Below are 22,316 nucleotides of genomic sequence, written 5' to 3' on the forward strand. Positions count from 1 at the left end.
TAGAAAATATATGGAAAAAAGATCAGAGTTCATAAAAGAGGTCCACGGAACCACATCTGAGCAAAGCATGCGACTAGTTTCTCTATACAGGAGGCGTTTTGAAGCTGTTATTACCAACAAAGCATTTTATATGAAGTATTAAATAAATTTAATTTATATATATATATATATATATATATATATATATATATATATACTGGTGTGTGTGTGTGTATATATATATATATATATATATATATATATATATATATATTTAAAAGTATGGTTCATCAAAAGTAAGTAAGTAAAGGATGTGTCCAGTAACAACGATGACGGATTGGCCTGTGTTACAGCTGCACTCTCATAAATATCAGCCTCCGCAATATAAGCAGTAGCACTATTTCATGAATTATTAAAGCAATGCCGCAGACAGACGATCGGAAATTCCGACAACAAAACCGTGGATTTTTTTCTGACGGATGTTGGCTTAAACTTGTCTTGCATACACACAGTCACACAAATGTTGTCGGAAATTCCGAACGCCAAGAATGCGGTGACTTATAAGACTACAACGGCACTATAAAAGGGAAGTTCAATACCAGTCACGTTAGTAGAAGTTTGGTGAGAGACGATTCGCGCTTTTCAGCCTTGTGCTTTTCAGTCCGTTACAGCATGACGAATGTGCTATCTCCATTACAAACGTTAGTTTTACCAGACCGAGCGCTTCCGTCTTGTACTTGATTCAGAGAATGCGTGGAATTTTGTGCGTCAAAATTGTCCTCACACAATTGAAATTTACGAGAACGGATTTTCTTGTCGGAAAATTTGAGAACCAGCTCTCAAATTTTTGTTGTCGGAAATTCCGACAACAAATGCATCCTACACACCATCGGAATTTCTGACAAAAAGCTCCCATCGAACATTTGTTGTCGGAAATTCCGACCATGTGTACACGGCATTAGGGGATCTATGATGATTGCAGTAAAAAAATAAAATAATTCTCTCTGCTCTCTCTCTCACAAATGCACTTGTGTCCGTTTATACCTGCCTACGTCTGATTCGATCTGGTACGCTAAAAACAAACAGAGGATAATTTCTCATCTGTGTAGGCAGAGCGGATCAGAGAGTAATCTCTGCTGTCCCTTTACACCCGGCCGTCCATAGAGCAGAGCGAGCTCTGTCATCCCCCTGCTTTGCTCCGCTCTGATTTAGCAGAGGACCTGTGAGCAGATCCCCTGCTGATTGGTACACCGTCTGTCCCCGTGTGAAAGGGTCCTACTTAAAAAAAAAAAATCATCTCGTAAAATGTATTCAACACCATAGCACTTAACCTAACAGTTACATTTAACCCATGACAATAAACTTTATCCTGAAAAGTTAACATTCACTTACAAAGCACGTAGCCTCACTATTGCTGAGAATTTTACGTTTGACTCCAACATCGGGACCATCCCTAGCTGTCAGTAGACATGTAGTTGTATGGAACCGTGCACGTGCGAACAGGTTAACTGTTTATACAGTAACTGTAAGGTCTCATACACACTGTGCATTAATAACACTTTTAGGAGCACTTCACATTTATGTTCTGCCTCCAAACGCCCCTTAGCTTTTACTGGCGTTTAGAGGCAGTTTTTTTTAAGGCAGAAAAAACCCCACTGCCAGCACATTCAGAATTATCAGTGTTTTGGGAGAATAAAACACATTTCATTGGCCAGAATAAATTATTATTCTGGCAAATTAAAGTGAATGTCTAATTATTATATATATTTTTTTCCTATAAAAATAACAAACATGTTATACTTACCTGCTCTGTTGCAGTCGATTTGTACAGAGCAGCCTGGATCCTCCTCTTCTCGGGTCCCTCTTCTGTGATCCTGGCCCCTTCCTCCTGTTCAGTGCCCCACAGCAAGAAACTTGCTATGGTGGCACCCAAGCTGAGTCACAGCTCCATGTGTCCACTCAGACACGGACCCCCAACCTGGCCCCGCAGCCTCTCTCCCCTGGTTTGCTAACTGACTTTGATTGAGAGCAGCAGGAGCCAATGGCACTGCTGCTATATCTCAGCCAGTCAGGAAGGAGAATCTCAGACAGCTGAGACACTCGCGGACATCGCTGGACAGAGAGGGACCTCAGGTAAGTGTAGGGGGCTGCTGCACACAGAAGGCTTTTTATCTTAATACATAGAATGCATTAAGATAAAAAACCTTCCACCTTTACAACCCCTTTAATTAAATTAATGCCCAAGCATTTGACGTGCCTAAATGTGTTTACAAAACATGGCCTTAGGTGCGTTTTTGGTGCTGCATTTCTCCTGCTAGGAGAAAGGCATTCAGGAGAACTGAGCAAATGCCCAGTGTGCATGAGGCCTAAAAGAGAGAAGGTGGAGAGAAAGAAAATACTCCCAACCCCAGCTTCTTTCAGCTCTAACAATAACGACTAGCTGAACAGTCTGATTTGGCCAATTGCTGTTTTTGCTGCTTGGCTAAGGCAGCTTGCTAATATGTAGAAACATGGAAATTGTCACGTACTGCTGACATAATTGGCCAGATCAGATCGCAGTTATTACTTTTTCATTTACTGCAGCACACCAATGTTTGGAGTACTATATAAATAATTGGTGCATTCTATTTTTATTATAATATTTTTAAAATATTATTCACAGTTGTAAAAATATTTTTGCACTGTTACCCCTTTTAGAAATTGTTACATAATTTACCTTTAAGATGCTTCCTACGCTTCTGAGAGGGGAAAAAAATGTTTGCTTCCAGCGTATTACATTAATAATCCTTCTTATTGTTTCTTACAAAGTACAGATGACAGTAACTTCAGTCATTCCTACAGGTATATTTCAAGGTCATTCCTCATTGTCAAACTATATGATAAATGACTACCATTCACATTCAGTGTTCTTGGTGGCTCTAAATAACTGCTGCATTGTTTGTATTGATGAATGTACTTTGTTTGGTGAAGTCTACCTTGAAAATTTCACAGAAAAGAAAGAACATCAGGTTTAAGGTCATTAAAATAAAATAAAAATCTACAGTAACACTTTGTACTGAAATTCTATTTACTAGTAAACTTAAAATAATTCAGTGTAAGTGGAAGACTAAATGCGCTCCAACTGCACATTTAGAAATTATTATAACAATTTATTATATACACATGTTTAACATATATCTGGCCATTTAAACTGACCAAATGGGAACCTCCTAGAATTAACTGGTTTTCTACAGTAATTTGCAATAAAGGGCTGGGGGAAAAGTAAGTGAACCCATAGACTAATGACTTAAATGAAAGCTAATTGGAGACATTAGCTTGCACACCTAGAGTCCATTTAATGAAATGAGTTTGAGGTTTAGTGCCGGTTCACACAGGGGCAACCCAACTTTCAGCGCGACTTTGCAAGGCGACTTCAGCACGACTTAAAGTTGCCTCCAGGACAGGCGACGTTGGCTGTGGCCAATCACAGAATAATCAGCTCTGTGGGAGGGAGGGGTTTGCCGGAGTAAACTATTTTCTTTTCCTGTAAAGTTACTTCAGTTTAGACAGTGATCCGACTTTGGAGGCAACTTCCATTGAAATCAATGGGTACAAGTTGCCTACAAGTCACCAGGAACCTTTTCTGAAGTCGGAGCAACTGCAGTAGTGTACATTAAGATGACTCTCATTCACTTCAATGGAATTTCTCATGTTGCGCGACTTAGGGCGACACAAGTCGGAACCATGAACCGGCACTTAGTTTAGAGCTTCTTTGATTGATAAAAGACACAAACAATTTAAGATTGCTGTTTATAAAAAACATCTGCTGACGTGAATAATGCCTCACAAAAAGAAGCTCTCTGAAGACATATGATTGAGAGTAGATGATCTGCATAAGTCTGGAAAGGAATACAAAGCACTCTCAATTGTTTAGACATCCATCAGTGGACAGTTGGACAAATAGTCAATAAATGGAGACCATTTAGTACTTTAACTGCTCTTCTAAGAAGTGGTCGCCCAGCCAAGATGACTTCCAAGCAGTGGCAGCTGGTGCTAAACGTTTTTTGGGGGGCTGCAAACAGGTTGCGAATAACCCAAGAGTATCGGATAAAATGATGAATTATGGTGGAGGGAACATCATCATGCTGTCTCAGGGCCTAGACCATTTGTTATAATCGAGGAGGAAATAAATTCCTGAGGGAAAATTTATTTACCAAAAAATCCTACAGGATAATGTCAGGGTGGCTATCCACCAGCTGAAGCTTAGAAGAAGTTGGGTAATGCAACTGGACAATGACCCTAAGCATCAAAGTAAATACACCACAGACTGACTTCAGAAAAAGAAAATGCGACTTTTGGAGTGGCCCAGTCAGAGCCCAAACCTTAATCCCATGCAGATGCTGTGGAATGACCTCAAGAGAGGCGTTCACACCAGACATCCTACAAATGTGTCTGATCAGAAACCGTTTTGTGAAGAAGAATGGTAAAAAAGTCCTCTTGAACATTGTGCAGGTCTGATCCAGAGTCACGGAAAGTGCTTGCTTGAATTCACTGCTGCTAAAGGAGGTTTGACCAGCTATTCACTACAAGGGTTCACTTACTTTTTCCTCCAGTACTGTGAATGTTTAAAGGGTGTGTACAATAAAGACACAGGAAATGTTGAGTTTTATGTGTGTTATCAGGCTAAGCACCTTGTGTTTGTCTATTGCTGTGAATGAGGATCAGATCAAATTTTTGGGGAAATTAGTGCAGAAAACCAGTTAATTCCAAGGGGTTCACATGCTTTTTCTTGCCACTGTTTATTGTTTAGTGTAAGATGTAGCTGTTGATTGGTGTAAAGGTAACGTATGTATAGTAATTGGTGTAAAATGTAATCATGCTACTACCATCGATGCAGCTGTGCTTTATTGTTATAGTTAAATTAGCTGTGGCCCATTGGGTCTAAACTTACAAAGCTGTAGAAAGAAAAAGCGCATATGTTGCTCACACCAATGGATTTCTAATTTTTACAGACGGGTCAGGACATGTAGACTCAGGGCCAGATTCTCGTCCAGCGGCGTATCTCTGCAGCGGCGTAACATATCCGATTTACGTTACGCCGCCGCAATTTAGACGGGCAAGTGCTGTATTCTCAAAGCACTCGCTCCGTAAGTTGCGGCGGCGTAGCGTAAATCGGCCGGCGTAAGCCCGCCTAATTCAAATTTGGATCAGGGGGGCGTGTTTTATGTAAATGTACTGTGACCCGACGTGATTGACGTTTTTCCTGAACGGCGCATGCGCCATCCGTGGAATTTCCCAGTGTGCATTGCTCCAAAGTACGCCGCAAGGACGTCATTGGTTTCAACGTGAACATAAATGACGTCCAGCCCCATTCACGGACGACTTACTCAAACGACGTAACTTTTTCAAATTTCGACGCGGGAACGACGGCCATACTTAACATTGTTACGCCGCACTTATGCCACCATATAGCAGGAGCAACTATACGCCGGGAAAAGCCTAACGTAAACGGCGTAACTTTACTGCGTCGGCCGGGCGTACGTTCGGGAATTCGCGTATCTAGCGGAATTCGACGGAAGCGGCCAGCGTAAATATGCAGTTACGATCCGACGGTGTAACACAGTTACGCCAGTCGGATCTACGGGAAATCTATGCGTAACTGATTCTAAAAATCAGACGCATAGATACGACCGCGCAACGCAGAGATACGACGGCGTATCTGGAAATCGGCCTCAATTTTTAGAAGGATTACTCTTCTACTTTGGCTTTCATGTAATATAATGATGAGATAGAATACAGTCATTTTTTTTCCTGGCATAATTAGATTTTAAATGTCAGTTTTCTTGTTCATCTTAGGAAATGGAAGTATGATTGTTTTTTTTTTAAATGATGCAGAGGGGTTTCCTCAACTTGATAATGATAGTTTTTTCAGCAATAATGCAGGTCATAGATAAAATTCTAGTTTTTCTGCCATAATTACCCAATCAAATTAAGCCAGTTATGGGCATGTGTACAGAACACAGTTTTGTTAAGTTTGGCATGGTTTTTATATGAGTTTTCAGAAAATCATCACTGACAGATGGCACGCAAACTGATTATGCCAAATTGACTCCCCCACTGACCCCAAGCTAAAACGGATGCCACTTACACACCAAAAAATACTTTGGCAGAGCAAGTGCAGGGTACAGAAATAACAGCCGCCCTCCACTGGACCTAAGGTTGTCACCCTTTGCTTTATGGAAATCCAGATTGATGGTTGGAGGTGTTGTGACGTGGTTGAACCAGTGTGATTCAGTCATAATGAGCATGCTAAAACAGACCCATGTTTCCATTTACATTATTGCAACTAAATGTGTTCTTCTATCTGGAATTAGGACACTAGAATAGGTTATTAATATAAAGCATTGTTTTGGAGCCTGCAAACTGAAAAAACATACATTTTGTAATACTTTAACAATAATTTCTGTCAAGCTAACAGCTCATTATAACAGATTACAATACATACAAAGTGTCTTTCCCTCTGCTGTCACTTTGACAGCTATGTTATTACGAGTTCAAAGAGTTCCTGATACAGAGCGAGCAGCTGTAAGGCCCCGTACACACGATCGAGTTTCTCGGCAGAATTCAGCCAGAAACTCGGTTCAGAGCTGAATTCTGCCGAGAAACCCGGCCGTGTGTACACTTTCGGCCGAGGAAGCCGACGAGGACCTCGGCGAGGAAATAGAGAACATGTTCTCTATTTCCTCGTTGTTCTATGGGAGAACTCGGCCCGCCGAGCTCCTCGGCGGCTCCAGGACTGAACACGCCGAGGAACTCGATGTGTTTGGCACGTCGAGTTCCTCGGCCGTGTGTACGGGGCCTCACACTTCCTTTGTATTGTGCAGCTTGGTCCTGCACAGTGCAGGCGAGGATCCAGCTTTTGATGTGCCACCCTCCCCTTGAACTCAAGCGGATGGCTCGGCATGTTTGGTCTAGATTAGTGACTCTCCAAGAAAGGATGAGGATAATACACTTAGAGGATTCATCTTTAAAAACAGGTCTGCTATGGAAACTCCCATATTTCTACCATGCAAAGTTGCAGGGGTAGGCAACCTCTGCACTCCAGCTGTGGTGAAACTACAAATCCCATCATGCCTTTGCCTCTAGGCGTCATGCTTGTGATTTTGAGGGTCTTGCAATGTCTCATGGGACTTGTCGTTTCAAAACAGCTGGAGAACCGAGGTTGCCTACCCCTGCTCTAATGTTAGAGTTCTTTCCTTTAAAATCAAGGTGTAGTGTATGTTCCTCTGTGGAGTTTTTTATGTGACTTGCACTAAATGGCTTTGAATATTATACAGATGAATCTATTTATGTTAAAATGTGCTTCTGCTTTCTCTGCAGTCCAATAATGAAGAGCTAAAAAAGCAAAAGACTGAGAAAAAAACAAAAAGGCAACGAATAGATGCACTGAGAAGTCAAAAAGTCATTGCAAGGTCTGAGGTTGATGGGTTTTACTATCCAGGTAAAATATACAACAGCAGTCTACCTACCTCGAAAAACCAACATTAAACTTTTCATAAACAAGATTCTTTTTAGTTAAATGAATTACATTTGATGCTGAGCTGTCACTACTACAACACTTCTTAAATCACCAGCCTGGTGGTGGTAGGCACTAAAACGTTCAAATGTCTTCTAGTTCCATGTGAGCATTGGGGTGTGTGTTTATTTGTGAAAGAAAATCAAAGCACCCCTCCGTTATCTCAATTTTAAATGCATTGGGTTAAAGATAAAGAGCAATCGCTTTCTGTCTTTGTACAGGAACATTTACCCCCCAGTCAAAGGGGAGATGGAGTTAGGGGGGTTTTATTATATTTGTAATCCTTGCTGAACCTATGCCCCCAGTTTCTCCTCTGATTCTGCAAATACTGTATTGAAAAGACCAGTCCTATCAGCAGCAAGCTGGTGCTTTGCACAGGGGAATTTTTAACATGTCTTTCTACACGTACATGCCACAGATGTTTTTTAAATATAGTCTGAAAGGAATGCAAAAGCAAGAAAGCAAAACTAGTGTTTAACCACTTGCGGACCAGCTGCCGCAGTTATTCTGCTGCAGGCTGGCTCCGCTGGGCGAACCGTCACTGCATCATGGGAGTGGCAATGCTCGTTATCGGCGGTCGTGATGACCGCCGGCCGCGAGCGATCTCCGGGCACGAGAGGCAGAACAGGGACGTGTGTGTGTTAACTGTGAGCTGTGGAAATGCAGATCGTGAGTTCCTAATAGCTAGGAACCAAGATCTCTAATTTCTTCTAGGTCAGTCCCATCCCCCTTCAGTTAGAACATACTGCTTCCAAAAACAAACCTCCAATTTTTTCGCCTATTAGCTGTTTTACTCTCACACACTTGGTGTCACAGTATTAGTCTGACAAATAGATTTTCCACCTGCCCTGCCAATTACCCAAACATTAGCTGACAGATTTTTTCTCTATGATCTTGTAAAGAGTGGAACTTTACAATGCATATGCAAATGTAACTGTTACATTTTAAAACAGAACTCTTCCAAATGCATTGGAAGTAGTGTATGAAGCACCCATCAGACACTGCTTTTTGGAGTGGGTCAGCAACGTGTAGAAGATGCCAGTTATAAAATAGAGCCAATGGCAATGGACAGACAGGCTTTGTCCTTGAAGTCAGACTGAATGTAAAATGTTCTTATTTGACTGGAGTACACCATTAACATATCTGGCTGTTTCAAGCAAGTACATTCTCTCTAGACTGGCAAACCAATTCATCCCATCAGCCAGCCAAGCTTTATTCCATATACAGTACTTCTAAAAATTGTATTTCCATGAACCGAATTGTTGCTGCATCAACCAAAATATTATTGACAGCAGAATGTATTTTTTTGTCTTTTTACATTCCTTCCTGTGTAATAAGTATGTTCTTCCTCACAGGGACAGTGGTGAGAAGTATACATCCCAAATGTGCTATTGTGGATTTTTTCCAAGGAGAAAATATGATTGTTCCCATCAGATTTATAATACAAACAGGTGGAGCCCTACCCTGGCCAATATTAAAGGTTATCTTATTTTATAATTTTTATCTATTGAATCAAAAGAAATTTCGATATTTTGGTGCTGCCATGTAAACAATATAGTTGAGAATTATTGGACATGGGTGGGTTTTTTTCTGTTAAATGTGTCAGGTGCAGTGTTACTACAATATAGATAGTATTTTTTTTAAGGTACAGCATCAGTCCTGGGTAGGCAGTATGTTCCAGATATACCATTATTGTTGGGCAGACAGTTTCTTTTAGGTAGAAAATTTGAGTTTCGGGCTGATAGCATCTTCCAGGTTCACTATCATGTTTAGACAGTTTGATTTGTACTGTGTCACTCTTACATTGGTCACTCTTAGACACCTCTTAGATGGTTTTGGACACATTGCCAGTGCTAGGAAGACTGTAAGACCAATAGAGAAAAGTCCTAACTGTAGGGTATGAACTACATACAAATAAAGTGCTAGGTAGATAGTGTGTTCAGGGTAAATTTTAAGTCTCTGTTTAGCAATACCTGCCAGGTATAATTGGCATGCTTCAGAAACATAGATAGTATTGGGTAAATTATATATTCCAGGTACAATGTTAGTACAATGTTAGTATTTAGAAGACACTATCTCAAGTGGTACAATGTCATCAATATATTCTTCATTTACCAGAGCCATGTCTCCTATGACATCTGTACATAACAACCAATTAGCTTCCAGCTTTAATTTTCAAAGTTTAACTGAACAAGCTGAAGGTAGAAGCTGATTGCTTACAGCCAGAGGCGGCTCTTTAATTATGGGAAATTAAGTGGTCACCTAGGGCCGCCTTATTTGCCTAACGCATTACCCCAGTTTTGAGGGATAGGGGGCCTTAACGCTGCTGTGTTCTGCCCCCCCGCCCCAAAGCACTCCTTCATGTTGAGGGCATGTGGCCTGGTATGGTTGGGGGGGGGGACATTCTCTAAACCTCAGGCTGCATGCTCGGATAAGGGTCTGGTTAAGGGAATGGTATGGATTTTGGGGGGACCTCATACCATTTTGTTTTTACATTTTGGTGTTTGAGGTTTTCCTCAAAATCTATACCAGGCCTAAGGTCTACTTGAATTATTTGTTCTCATTTGTTCTCATTATGGGCGTGAATGGGGCCTCATGTCTAAGTTTTGCCTAAGGGCCCTTTCACACGTGTGCACCGTATGTCCGTATTTCATCCATCTGTTTTCGGATAAAATACGGACATACATGTATCCCTATGGGATAGCGGGTGCCAGCGGATGAACATGGTCCACTATGGTCCGATTCTGCAGATGGAGGAAAATCCTATTTTTTCCATCTGTCTGCAGATCGGGTGAACATGGACAGACAGTGTGCAGGGACCGTGTCATCTGCCGGCTCAGCCGGGATCAACAAAGCGATCCCCGCTGAGCAAGCGGATGAGAAATGTACGAATCCTCACAGGATCTGTGAGTGTCAAAGGGTCCTATGGCCTCACAAAGCCTAGAGCCACCTCTGCTTACAGCTGCTTCAGGCTCTGTTTAAGTATAGATTTCCTTAGTACTTTGCAAAAAATTTCATTGAAGCTGTGTTCTTCAAGAGATAGCAAAAGGCAAGGCTGCTGTTATTATATTTTCAGTTTTACATGTGTTATTTTTTTCATGATTTACAAGTTCTCCTATTGTACAGGATAATGCACTAAAAAACTTTTTATTGCTTGCACCTAGTATTCACTAGAGTTCTAAGAGGTACAAACTGAACGAAGGAAATTTGAATTAAGAGTTGTGTGCCTCAAGGCAAGGGTATTTTCCACTTGAGGCTGCCACACACGGCTTGTATTTTGTCTGACTCGTGTGTGAAATATGAGTCATGGGTGCCCCTTTCAACCCCATCTAGCTTAACAAAGTCAACGTAACAATCAATAGAGCCGGGTGGAAAATGGTCAGTTGAATGGTCCTGTCAGAATAGAATAGTCATCAGGGGAAATTTGTCCATCCAGACTGTTCACGTGGGTGGAGGAATCTGCTAGATTTCTTCTGTTCAGCCCACAGGCTGAGCAAAATAAATCTATGGCCCAGATTCTCAAAGGAGATACGACAGCGTATCTCCAGATACGCCGTCATATATCTGAGTCTGGGCGGTCGTATCTATGCGCATAGATTTCTATTAGATCCGACCGGCGTAAGTCTGTTACGCCGTCGGATCTTAACTTCATATTTACGCTGGCCGCTAGGGGCGTGTACGCTGATTTACGCCTAGAAATATGTAAATCGGCTAGATACGCGAATTCACGAACGTACGCCCGGCCGACGCAGTACAGATACGCCGTTTATGTTAGGCTTTTCCCGGCGTAAAGTTACCCCTGCTATATGGTGGCGTACATGCGGCGTACCAATGTTAAGTATGGACGTCGTTCCCGCGTCAAATTTTGAATATTTTGCGTAAGTCGTCCGTGAATGGGACTGGACGTCATTTACGTTCACGTCGAAACCAATACGTCCTTGCGGCGTACTTTGGAGCAATGCACACTGGGATATTCCACGGAAGGCGACGTCAATCACGTCGGGTCACAAGTTATTTACATAAAACACGCCCCCCTGTTCCAAATTTGAATTAGGCGGGCTTACGCCGGCCTTTTTACGCTACGCCGCCGCAACTTACGGAGCAAGTGCTTTGAGAATACAGCACTTGCCCGTCTAAGTTGCGGAGGCTTAACGTAAATCGGATACGTTCAGCACGCGCAAAGATACGCCGATCTACGAGAATCTGGCCCTGAGTGTCTATGGTCAGCTTTAGCCACAACATTGCAAGATTTTTCTTTCTTTCTCTGTTATTTATCCCCTTCAAATTTGCGTCCTTGACTGAACTAGCTGGGTGAAAGCACAGAGGTGATACTTCACAAGGCATAGCCTCTTTAGAAGACGTTTCACCAACTGCAACAGTTGGTGGCTATACCGGGATGATATCACCCCGGTACCGTTTTTTAGAGCGGGCAGTTGGCTCTTTAGTGATAACAACCGATGTAGCTGCCCCTCCTGCCACCTTCCGCCGTTTTTCCCAGGCCTTCCGTCTCACCGGGAGACCCGAGCCACCAGCCGGCACGTAAGCAACAAATGCTAGAAATAGGCTTAGGCATGAAAGGATTATATATAATAGGGGACATTGATCAAGCAAATTAGCAGCATGAAAAGCTGAAAATCAGGCTGCAAAGTCCCTGCAACAGTTTTACAGACCTGTTCATCTGTGTTCGTGGTCAGTCAAGTGCGACAGTTGCAAAGTCAAGGACAGATTTATTACGGAAGGTAAAACAGATTTCTACTCCAAACATACTAATTAAAAAGTAGTCAGGGTCAGGTTTAATACAGTTGCAGCAGCCAAAGGAGTAATTTATGAATCAGACTGTAACCTTGTCATCAGTCTGTCTCTTGATGCATCCTACTGCACATGTTTAGCATTGTTTTGCCTTGTGACAGGATTTATAAATGTCCCCTATTTGTATATTTTTCTCAGTAATGATGTATATCGTTTTTTAAATGCGTGTGTGTTTTATAGGTTGGAGATTGTGTTTTTGCAAAAACTGGGGCAAAAGGAGGAGGTGGTTGCTTTCTACCTGCTGTGGTCATAGCAACACCAAGGTCTGAAGCAGAGGATAAACTGTATACAGTTCTCTATTACAACAACAGAAAAGTAAGTGCGAGGTCACATATATTTTAACTAACGCCATACATTGGGGACTTTGAAGAATATTAACAAAGTACATGCTTATGAATTCATTTTTAGTAAATTTCCAGAGAGATACACTATTAATATCGTCCATTTTTTTTTCTCTTTAGGGGCATTGTTTAAGGAGTGAGGTATTGAAAATAAGCCCATCTCAGTTTGCTGTTTCCTGTAGCTATATCAGAAAAGCACAGATGATTGATTACACAATGTAAGTGTTCTTTTATTTTTCTATTCATTTAAAGAGTATAAAAAAAATCAAAAATTTGAATTTATGGAGTTAGTTGCAATGCAGAATTAATAAAGTACACTTTGGCCCGGATTCACATACATTGGCGCATATTTATGCCGGCGTAGCGTATCTTTTTTAGGCTACGCCAGTGTAGCGCAGGGCGCCAAGCACACTATTCACAAAGCACTCGCCCCCAAATCTACGCTGGGTTTCCTCGGCGTAAGCCAGAGTAGGTGGAAGTGGGCGTGAGCCATGCTAATGAGGCGTGACCCCATGTAAATTATGTACTGAGCGTCATAAAGATACTAATAACGTAGGGCGCATGCCCTATCCATGTTGCCCTAATAACGTAGGGCGCTATCCATGTTGTGCTGGCGAGTATTTACGCTTGTTTGAAGTAGTAACAACGTTTTTTTTTTTTCAGCAGAATTAGGGATTTCAAATGTAAACCGATGCAACTGTGTACAAAGAAGTATTTTAATAGAATTGCCATAATGACCCGCACATATGATAATACTTGTTTCCTACAATACATTTCCCTGCAAGTGGTAATATGTGGAACTGCTTGGCCTTTTAAAACCACTAATTATTCCTGTGGTTAAACAAGAGCTGACGGCAGCTATGTAGTCATTTAACGGTATAGTGCACACATCACTCACCAGAAGAAAAATATATATTCAGGAGTAACAGGATTTCAGTTAGACTAGAAGCAAAAACACATTTTAGAGCATAAGAAAAAGACAAATTATTGGATTTGCCAGTCCTGATAGAAATTGCTCATTTTAAATTCTCTGGGTTCTTTTTATAATCTTCTCTACCAGGTGCTCTTTCCATTTTGCTCTTCTTTTTTCTGCTCTGTTATTTTCCTTACCGTTTTCTACAGTCACACCAAACGTATATATCATGTCCCACTGTGGGTGCTCATCAGTAATGCAAAGACCGTTTTTTTGTGACTGGTTAACCCCCAGTGCGATGAACTGTGAAGGACCAGAATGCCTTCTATGAGAGATGATTTCCATAAAAAAAACCTGAAAATCCAGAGAGGTTCAGTAGTAGATCCTTCATGTACAGTATATTGCTCTTTGATACATATATTCCATGTCAGAGCTATGTTTTGACATGTCCTGCCAAGCAGATGAAAAGTTCTAGCGCCGGGGGATATTCCACATACATGTGTACATTCTGCCCTGTTAAAGAATGAATGCACTTTGAGAGTTGTCATCATAAACCCAGGTCCATGAAAAAAGCATTGCTTCTTCAGTGTATCCCTAGAAAATAATAGCTAATAAGATCATGTCTGCAAACATTAATTTGTGATTAATAATTATAGGTTATAGAACTGTTTTTACCAGGGCTGTGGAGTCGGTAGATAAATGTTCCGACTCCGACTCCTCAGTTTTTTGTACTTCCGACTCCGACTCCTCTGTATTAATATGCAAATGTATTTTATACATTCCTTGACGGAAAGAAAGGCGACATACATGTCATTACCACAGGAGTTTTTATAGCCTTAGCTGAATGACAGCAGTTTTTCCAATGGTTTACAGCTTCAGTCTTGAACTATTGGCCCTCCATTCCCTTCACTTATACAAGTGTCTCACTCTCTAGTCCTGCAAAAAACATATTTATTTAATCCCTTATCAGTGAGAGGCTAGGTTACACATGGACGCTGCGTTCCCTGTAACAGCAGAACACAACACTATGGAAAGTATAAGTATTGCCGCTCCTAATTGTGCGTTGCGTGCCATATAGTGAAGCACATGAAAAGCATGCTTCTTCACGGTCACTTAACGTGTTCGTTTTGCGGTTACGTGAGGCACTGCATGCATTGGTCTTTATTCTTACAGTAGAGAAGTCATTAATTATAACTTTTTATGAATTGGGACACTTAAACTTGCTTTTTTAATTCTGATCTAAATTTAAAGCAGCTCCTAAACTATCACTTTAGGATGAATAAATTGATTTCTATTGGTTTAAGATATATTATTATAATATTTGCTGTTTAACCACTTGAGGACCACCTAACGTCAATATACGTTGGCAGAATGGCACGGCTGGGCACAGGCACGTACAGGTATGTTGCCCCTTAAGTCCCGAGCCGTGGGTCGCGCGCGCCGTCGCCGGCGCGCTCGTGACACGGTCCGAAACTCCGTGACCACGCCCGCGGGACCCGATCGCCGCCGGTGTCCCGCGATCGGGTCACAGGAGCTGAAGAACGAAGAGAGGTGAGTGTAAACAAACCTTCCCCGTTCTTTTCTGTGGCTTGTCACTGATCCTCTGTTCCCTGTTATAGGGAACGACGATCAGGAACGTCACGCGTCCAGCCACGCCCCCCCTACAGTAAGAATCACTCCCTTAGGGCACACTTAACCCCTTAGCACCCCCTAGTGGTTAACCCATTCACTGCAATTGTCATTTTCACAGTAATCAGTGCATTTTTATAGCACCTTTCGCTGTGAAAATTACAATGGTCCCAAAAATGTGTCAAAAGTGTCCGATGTGTCCGCCATAATGTCGCAGTCAAGAGAAAAGGCGATGATCGCCGCCATTACTAGTAAAAAAAAATATTAATAAAAATGCCATAAAACTATCCCCTATTTTGTAAACGCTATAACTTGTGCGCAAACCAATCAATAAACGCTTATTGAGATTTTTTTACCAAAAATATGTAGAAGAATACGTATCCGCCTAAACTGAGGAAAAAAATAAATTTTATATATATTTTTGGGGGATATTTATTATAGCAAAATGTAAAAAATATTGCATTTTTTTCAAAATTGTCGCTCTATTTTTGTTTATAGCGCAAAAAATAAAAAACGCAGAGGTGATCAAATACCACAAAAAGAAAGCTCTATTTGTGGGAAAAAAAGGACGCCAATTTTGTTTGGGAGCCACGTCGCACAACCGCGCAATTGTCAGTTAAAGCGACGCAGTGCCGAATCGCAAAAAGGGGCCAGGTCCTTTACCTGCATAATGGTCCGGGTCTTAAGTGGTTAATCGGGCTTGTGTCATCATCAGAACATTTTAACATAAAATAATCTCCAACAAAAAAAAAAAATACTCTTGCAAATGTCTAGTTAAGACTTCTAATTACCTTCAACCATGTTTCTGTGCTCATTAATGGAAAGTGCTTGAGGCTTTTGATTGGCATGGAAGGCATTGCAGTGACGCACCTAAATGGTTTAATATTATTCTTTTAAATTCCCTAACACATACTGAAAGCAGGAAAGTTCTAAGTTAATTCATTTACCAACTGACTTTTATGTGGAACTGATAATAGCAATATATGTTTGCAAAATGAGCAGTGGTGTACTAACACAACAAGAGTGAAGGAGAGAGCGTACAATACAATGACCTTACCTATACCATTGATAGAATTATATCACTGCCCTACCCTCCGTGCCTTCTGCTTTTATTCTAAAAAAATAGGTTATGGGGGGGGGGGGGTAGCAAATAGTAGGTGGACACAGTGGCGGTGCGTCCGTAGAGGGCGCCGGAGCGCCGCCCCCCTCTCGATCTCGCACCGCCACTGACAATATACATAGATTCATGCATTGCATGAATCTATGTATTGCTGTCGAATTTTTAGATGGCCGGCCCCCTGGCGAGCGCCGGCCATCTGAATAACGGAAGCTGGTTGGCAGTGGAAGTGCCTATCAGAACCAGCGGCTCTGATAGGCTTTCCGATTACAGCCCTCAGGCTGTAAACGGCTTCCAGATGCTTATCCTCGGGACGGGGGGTGCGTTCCTTGGATAAGAGTGACAGCCGTCTCAGCCAATCAGGTTCACCAGTTCTGGTTACCGGTAATCTGATTGGCTGAAGCGTCATCGAGGGCAGGAGAAGACATCAAGGGACGGTAGAAGCATGGCTGACCCCAGAAAGGTAAGTGCCAGGCGGGGGGGGGGGGGGTGGAAGGGGCACAGTGGTAACAATTGATGGCAAAGTGGCTGCGTTTGGCATGGCACAGTGGTGACAATTGATGGGCAGGGCACAGTGGTAAAAATTGATGGCACAGTGGTGACAATTGATGGCACAGTGGCTGCGTTTGATGGCATGGCAAAGTGGTGACAATTGATGGCACAGTGGTAACAATTGATGGCACAGTGGTGACAATTGCTGGGCACAGTGGTGACAATTGCTGGCACAGTGGTGACGATTGATGGCACAGTGGTGACGATTGATGGCCCGGTGGTGACAATGGGCACAGTGGTGACAATTGATGGGCACAGTGGCAATAAATGATGGCACAGTGGCTGCGTTTGATGGCATGGCACAGTGACTGCATTTGATGGCATAGCACAGTGGCAACAATTGATGGCACAGTGGCGACAAATAATGGGCACAGTGGCGACAATTGATGGGCACAGTGGCTTCATTTGATGGGCACAGTGGCTTCATTTGATGGGCACAGTGGTTGCAATTGATGGGCACAGTAGCTGCGTTTGATGGTCACAGTGAGGCTGCAATTGTTTTATTTTTTTCCGTTTGTTTGCGCCCCCCAAAAAATTTGGAGCGCCAGCCGCCACTGGGTGGACAGCTAAGGCAGTCAGCAGGCGGTGCCATGGCTCTAAGCCTGGTACGCACTATTCGTCCAACCCAGCGGGTTGAACGAATAAAAAACTGACAGCTTCAGTCGGAGCGACTGTACTAACCATCTGACATTAGTACATCGATCTTCCCTGCTGAGCTGTTGTATTCTGACAGGGGGATGCCCCCCACCAGAACACTCTGGGCAGTGCTCTCTGCCATTGCCTAAATGTTTTACTATCCAAAGTTAAAACAACAAGGGAAAAAGATTTAATAGATGGAAAGTCTAAAAAATGACTGAAGGTCCGCTTTAGGTACATTCATATTCATTTCTTAAACTGTCTGTGTAAATATTAATGTTTTCCTTTAAGTAGTTATGGTGCAACTAATTACAAGATGAAGGACACAGTATTGACTAGAGCTAATTATTTTGGCAGATGTGTACATGTAATCAAAATAGATGTTAAAAGATGATTAACAAATTGATAATTTTTGTTTTCTAACCTTGAACATCAGCCCAAGTGTCCAGTTTGTTGCGCCAATCCGAAAACCAGCTCCACCAACGGAAGAAAAGAAGAGCAGATCTTTGTCAGGGCGAAGTCGGCATTCATTGAATTTGCATGTAAAATCTAGAACATCTGGTGACAATGTCAGTGACCCTTCTGCTAGCGCTGACAGCACAATCAAAGGTACATAAAATATATGTATACATTTTTTTTTTATATAATCTTTATTTAAAAAAAAGTTATACAAAGCATATCAGAACTCGGCTCAGAAGAAAGTAGAGAGGGACAAACAGAAAAACAAAAACAAATATAAAAATAATAAGGGGGAGTAGTTGTCTTTATCTGCATTCAAGGAAAACAATTAGGTAGATTCAGAAAGAGTTAGGCCGGCTTATCAGTAGATAAGCCGACCCAACTCAGAATCTACGCCGACTTATGTTTAAGTGTATTCTCAAACAGAGATACACTTAAACATATCTAAGATACGACGGCTTGCGCCATCCTATCTTAGGTTGCAATATTGAGGCTGGCCGCTAGGTGGCGCTTCCATTGCGGTCGGCGTAGAATATGTAAATTGGTAGATACGCCGATTCACGAACGTACGCCCGGCCGCCGCAGTACATTTACGCCGTTTCCGTAAGGCATTATCAGGCCTAAAGTTATTCCATCTAATAGATGGAATAGTAATGTTAAAGTATGGCCGCAGTTCCCGCTTCGAAAGTCGAAATTTTTACGTCGTTTGCATAAGTCGTCCGTGAATAGGGATTTACGTCGTTAACGTCCACGTCGAAATCAATAGGCCCGTGCGGCGTACTTAGCCACAATGCACACTGGGAAATGTAGGCGCCCGGCGCATGCGCAGTTAAAAAAAGACGTCAAAAACGTAAGGTCAAGCCCCATTAACATAAAACACGCCCCCTTAGACACATTTGAATTAGGCGCCCTTACGCCCGCCCGCTTTAGGCTACGCCGCCGTAACTTAGCAGGCAAGTACTTTGAGAATCAAGTACTTGCCTAGCTAACTTACGGCGGCGTAGCCTAAACACGCTAAGCTACGCCGCCGCAACTTTGCACCATTCTCCGTGAATTTACCTAAATATCTTTAGCCAGTGAGCTATACCGTTAACATTTTAAACCAATAAAGGTTCTCCTTTGTCCCGGACAATCGGTCCCTTTAGTCACTATCATGATCAGCATTCATCTCACCACTGGTGCATCAAACATATATGTATATTTAAATTGCATTTTAGTCAGATCTGGAAATTAAGGCTGAAAGGGCATATAAAGAACACAATCCATCTGATTAGGGCTTATTTTTTACGCATTTATTACTTTAATGCACCAGTGTACTCCATTGTTTTTTGTCCGTTATTTGGTTATATGGCCACCTCTGTTTTTTGTAATACAGAAAATACACTGCTTAAAAAAATTAAAGGAACACTTTTGAATCAGAACTCCTGGGATATTGATCTGGTCAGTTAAGTAGCAGAGGGGAAGGGGTGTATACAGAGGGGGTTGTAAATCAGTTTCATCTGCTTTGCTGTTAATTGAAATTAACAGGTGCACTAGATGGGCAACAATGAGACGACCTCCAAAACAGGAATGTTTTTTCAGGTGGAGGTGTCTGACATTTTTTTTCCCTACTCATCTTTTCTGACTGTTTTTCACTAGTTTTGCATTTGGCTAGGGTCAGTGTCACTACTGGTAGCACGAGGCAATACTTGGACCCTATAAAGGTTGCACAGGCAGTCCAACTCCTCCAGGATGGCACATCAATACGTGTCATTGCCAGAAGGTTTGCCGTGTCTCCCAGCACAGTCTCAAGAGCATGGAGGAGATTCCAGGAGACAGGCAGTTACTCTAGGAGAGCTGGACAGAGCCATAGAAGGTCCTTAAACCATCAGCAGAACCGGTATCTGCTCCTTTGTGCAAGGAGCAACAGGATGAGCACTGCCAGAGCCCTGCAAAATTACCTCCAGCAGGCCACTGGTGTGAATGTCTCTGACCAAACAATCAGAAACAGCCTTCATGGGGGTGGCCTGAGGGCCCAACGTCCTCTGGTGTGCTCTGTGCTCACTGCCGGACACTGTGGAGCTTGATTGCCATTTTCCATTGAACACCAGAATTGACAGGTCCGCCACTGGTGCCCCATGCTTTTCACAGATGAGAGCAGGTTCACCCTGAGCATATGTGACAGACGTGAAAAGGTCTGGAGAAGGCACAGAGAACTTTATGCTGCCTGTATCATCGTTCAGCATGACCAGTTTGGTGGTGGGTCAGTGATGGTCTGGGGAGGCAACACAATGGCACCCTGACTGCCATTAGGTATTGGGATGATATCCTTGGACCCATTGTCAGACCTTACGCTGGTACAGTGGGTCCTGGGTTCCTCCTGGTGCACGACAATGCCCGACCTCATGTGGCGAGAGCATGCAGCCACACGCTCACCTGACCTAAATCCAAAAGAACACCTCTGGGACATTGTGTTTTGGTCCATCTGGTGCCGCCAGGTTGTACCTCAGTCTGTTCAGGAGCTCAGTGATGCTCTGGTCCAGATCTGGGAGGAAATACCCCAGGACACCATCCGTCGTCTCATTTGGAGCATGCCCTGATGTTGTCAGGCATGCATACAAGCACTTGGGGGCCATACAAACTACTGAGGACCATTTTGAGTTGTTGCAATGAAATTTCAGCAAAATGGACTAGCTTGCTGCATAATTTTTTCACTTTGATTTTCGGGGTGTCTTTGAATTCAGCCCTCTGTAGGTGGATCATTTTCATTTCCATCAAATGATGTGCCATCCTTTCATTCCTAACACATTACCCAGTCCATATCAGTATAGGTATCCAGCATGAGATGTTTGCCTGTTGAGATCTGATATGTTTTCAAAGTGTTCCTTTCATTTTTTGAGCAGTGTATATTTCTATACTCAAAACTGTAGGCTGCTTGCTGTTTCTATCATACAGAATCTCTTCTGCATGAAAATCTCAGTGAAGTATTTTTTTTACAACCACCAGTCAGATTCACACTGCCCTGGTAGGTTCATTTTAAATGATGATATCTTTTTCCATCAGATAGAGCAATGATTACATAGTATAGTTAGCATCCCAACTACATATAAGGAGCTCTGTGAAATCTGTCTGCTTTTTTTTTATATATGTAGCAAACATCAGAGGGAGCTGCTTTTGTTTGTTTAGTCCGTCACTCTGTCTTTCAACCCCAATGAACTGTCCCAGCCCCACCTAGCAATGTGATTAATGAAATAACTCAGTAGGAATACACAACACAGTTCTTTTTTTAGTTTACTTGAAGAAAAGTAAATTCCAGGTTAACATTAGTCAGGCAGGACCTGTGTAAGTACCCAGGACTTGGTTGAAACTGTTTAAAGAAAACACCAGGAACACTATGCAAACAACGAAAGCAATAGGTAACAATATGTACAGATTAAATAGACTCCCCAATAACTTTTGGTGTGTGTGGGATGCTGTGGCTAAAGGGGAACCCCAGGCCGGCCTACGATACCTCTAGTACACACCCAGTGAAATGATATCAATACCCATGGTGTGTCCCCTTTAAGAGCAAACACTGCAATGTCCTGGAAGCAAAGCTTTGCGTTTCTTATCTTTACCGGCAATGTAGGAGCTCTGTGGACAATATTTGGATGTGGTATTCTATGAAAAGCATTAAAGGTTCCTGGGAAAAACCCCCTTACCAAATCCTGTACACAGTCAGTGGTCCTCCCCTGAGCGATCGATCGATCTTAGATGCAGGTGTGTCGCAGTGGCATTCAGTCCTTGAGCTGTTGCAGGGTGTCCTTTTTTAGCATAGACAGTCTGTTCCTCTGGGCTGGAGCTGCATGAACAATTTGTTCCTCTGGGCTGAAGCTGCATAAGCAATCTGTTCCTCTGTGCTAAAGCTGCATGAACAATCTGTTCTTCTGGGCTGGAGTTACAGGCTGTGTGCCCCTTGGTAGGCCGCGATTCCACGCACACATAGAGTGCAGGAAATGCTCTCCTGATGGGGTGCAGGCACAAAGAGGCTATGGCCTAGTTCCTCTGGCTTTTTATCTCCTCCCCCACAGTCCTTTGCTGCTGTCTGATGATTGGCTCAGGCTCTTCCAATAGGGAGTTTACAGACAACCTCCAATAGAGAGTTTACAAACAAGCAGTTCTGAGAGTCTGTGTGTGAAGAGAAAAAGGGGGGTGAAAAAGCCCACGCTGCTGCAGCAGACAGCTGTCCCCTAATAGATTAGATCAGTCTGGAGAAGTACCTGCTACCTATAGAACTCTGAATAATGGCTGCAGTTGATTATACAATACTCAGATTGAAGAGAAAACCAAATAGAAAAACATGCAATG

At 42.5% G+C, this 22,316-nt stretch overlaps 1 protein-coding gene across 1 annotated transcript in view; it reads left to right on the plus strand.

Moving 5' to 3' along the window:
• VWA3B (von Willebrand factor A domain containing 3B) overlaps positions 1-22,316 on the plus strand; it is a 220,667-nt gene that overhangs the window by 102,470 nt on the left and 95,881 nt on the right. Inside the window, exons 23-27 of the mRNA XM_040336327.1 lie at positions 7,339-7,459; positions 8,890-9,014; positions 12,524-12,658; positions 12,805-12,902; positions 17,968-18,140. Coding sequence (XP_040192261.1) covers positions 7,339-7,459; positions 8,890-9,014; positions 12,524-12,658; positions 12,805-12,902; positions 17,968-18,140 — 652 coding nt within the window. The remainder of the gene's footprint in view (positions 1-7,338; positions 7,460-8,889; positions 9,015-12,523; positions 12,659-12,804; positions 12,903-17,967; positions 18,141-22,316) is intronic.

Source organism: Rana temporaria, chromosome 2 (genome assembly GCF_905171775.1).
Source record: "Rana temporaria chromosome 2, aRanTem1.1, whole genome shotgun sequence".
Lineage (NCBI taxonomy): Eukaryota > Metazoa > Chordata > Amphibia > Anura > Ranidae > Rana > Rana temporaria.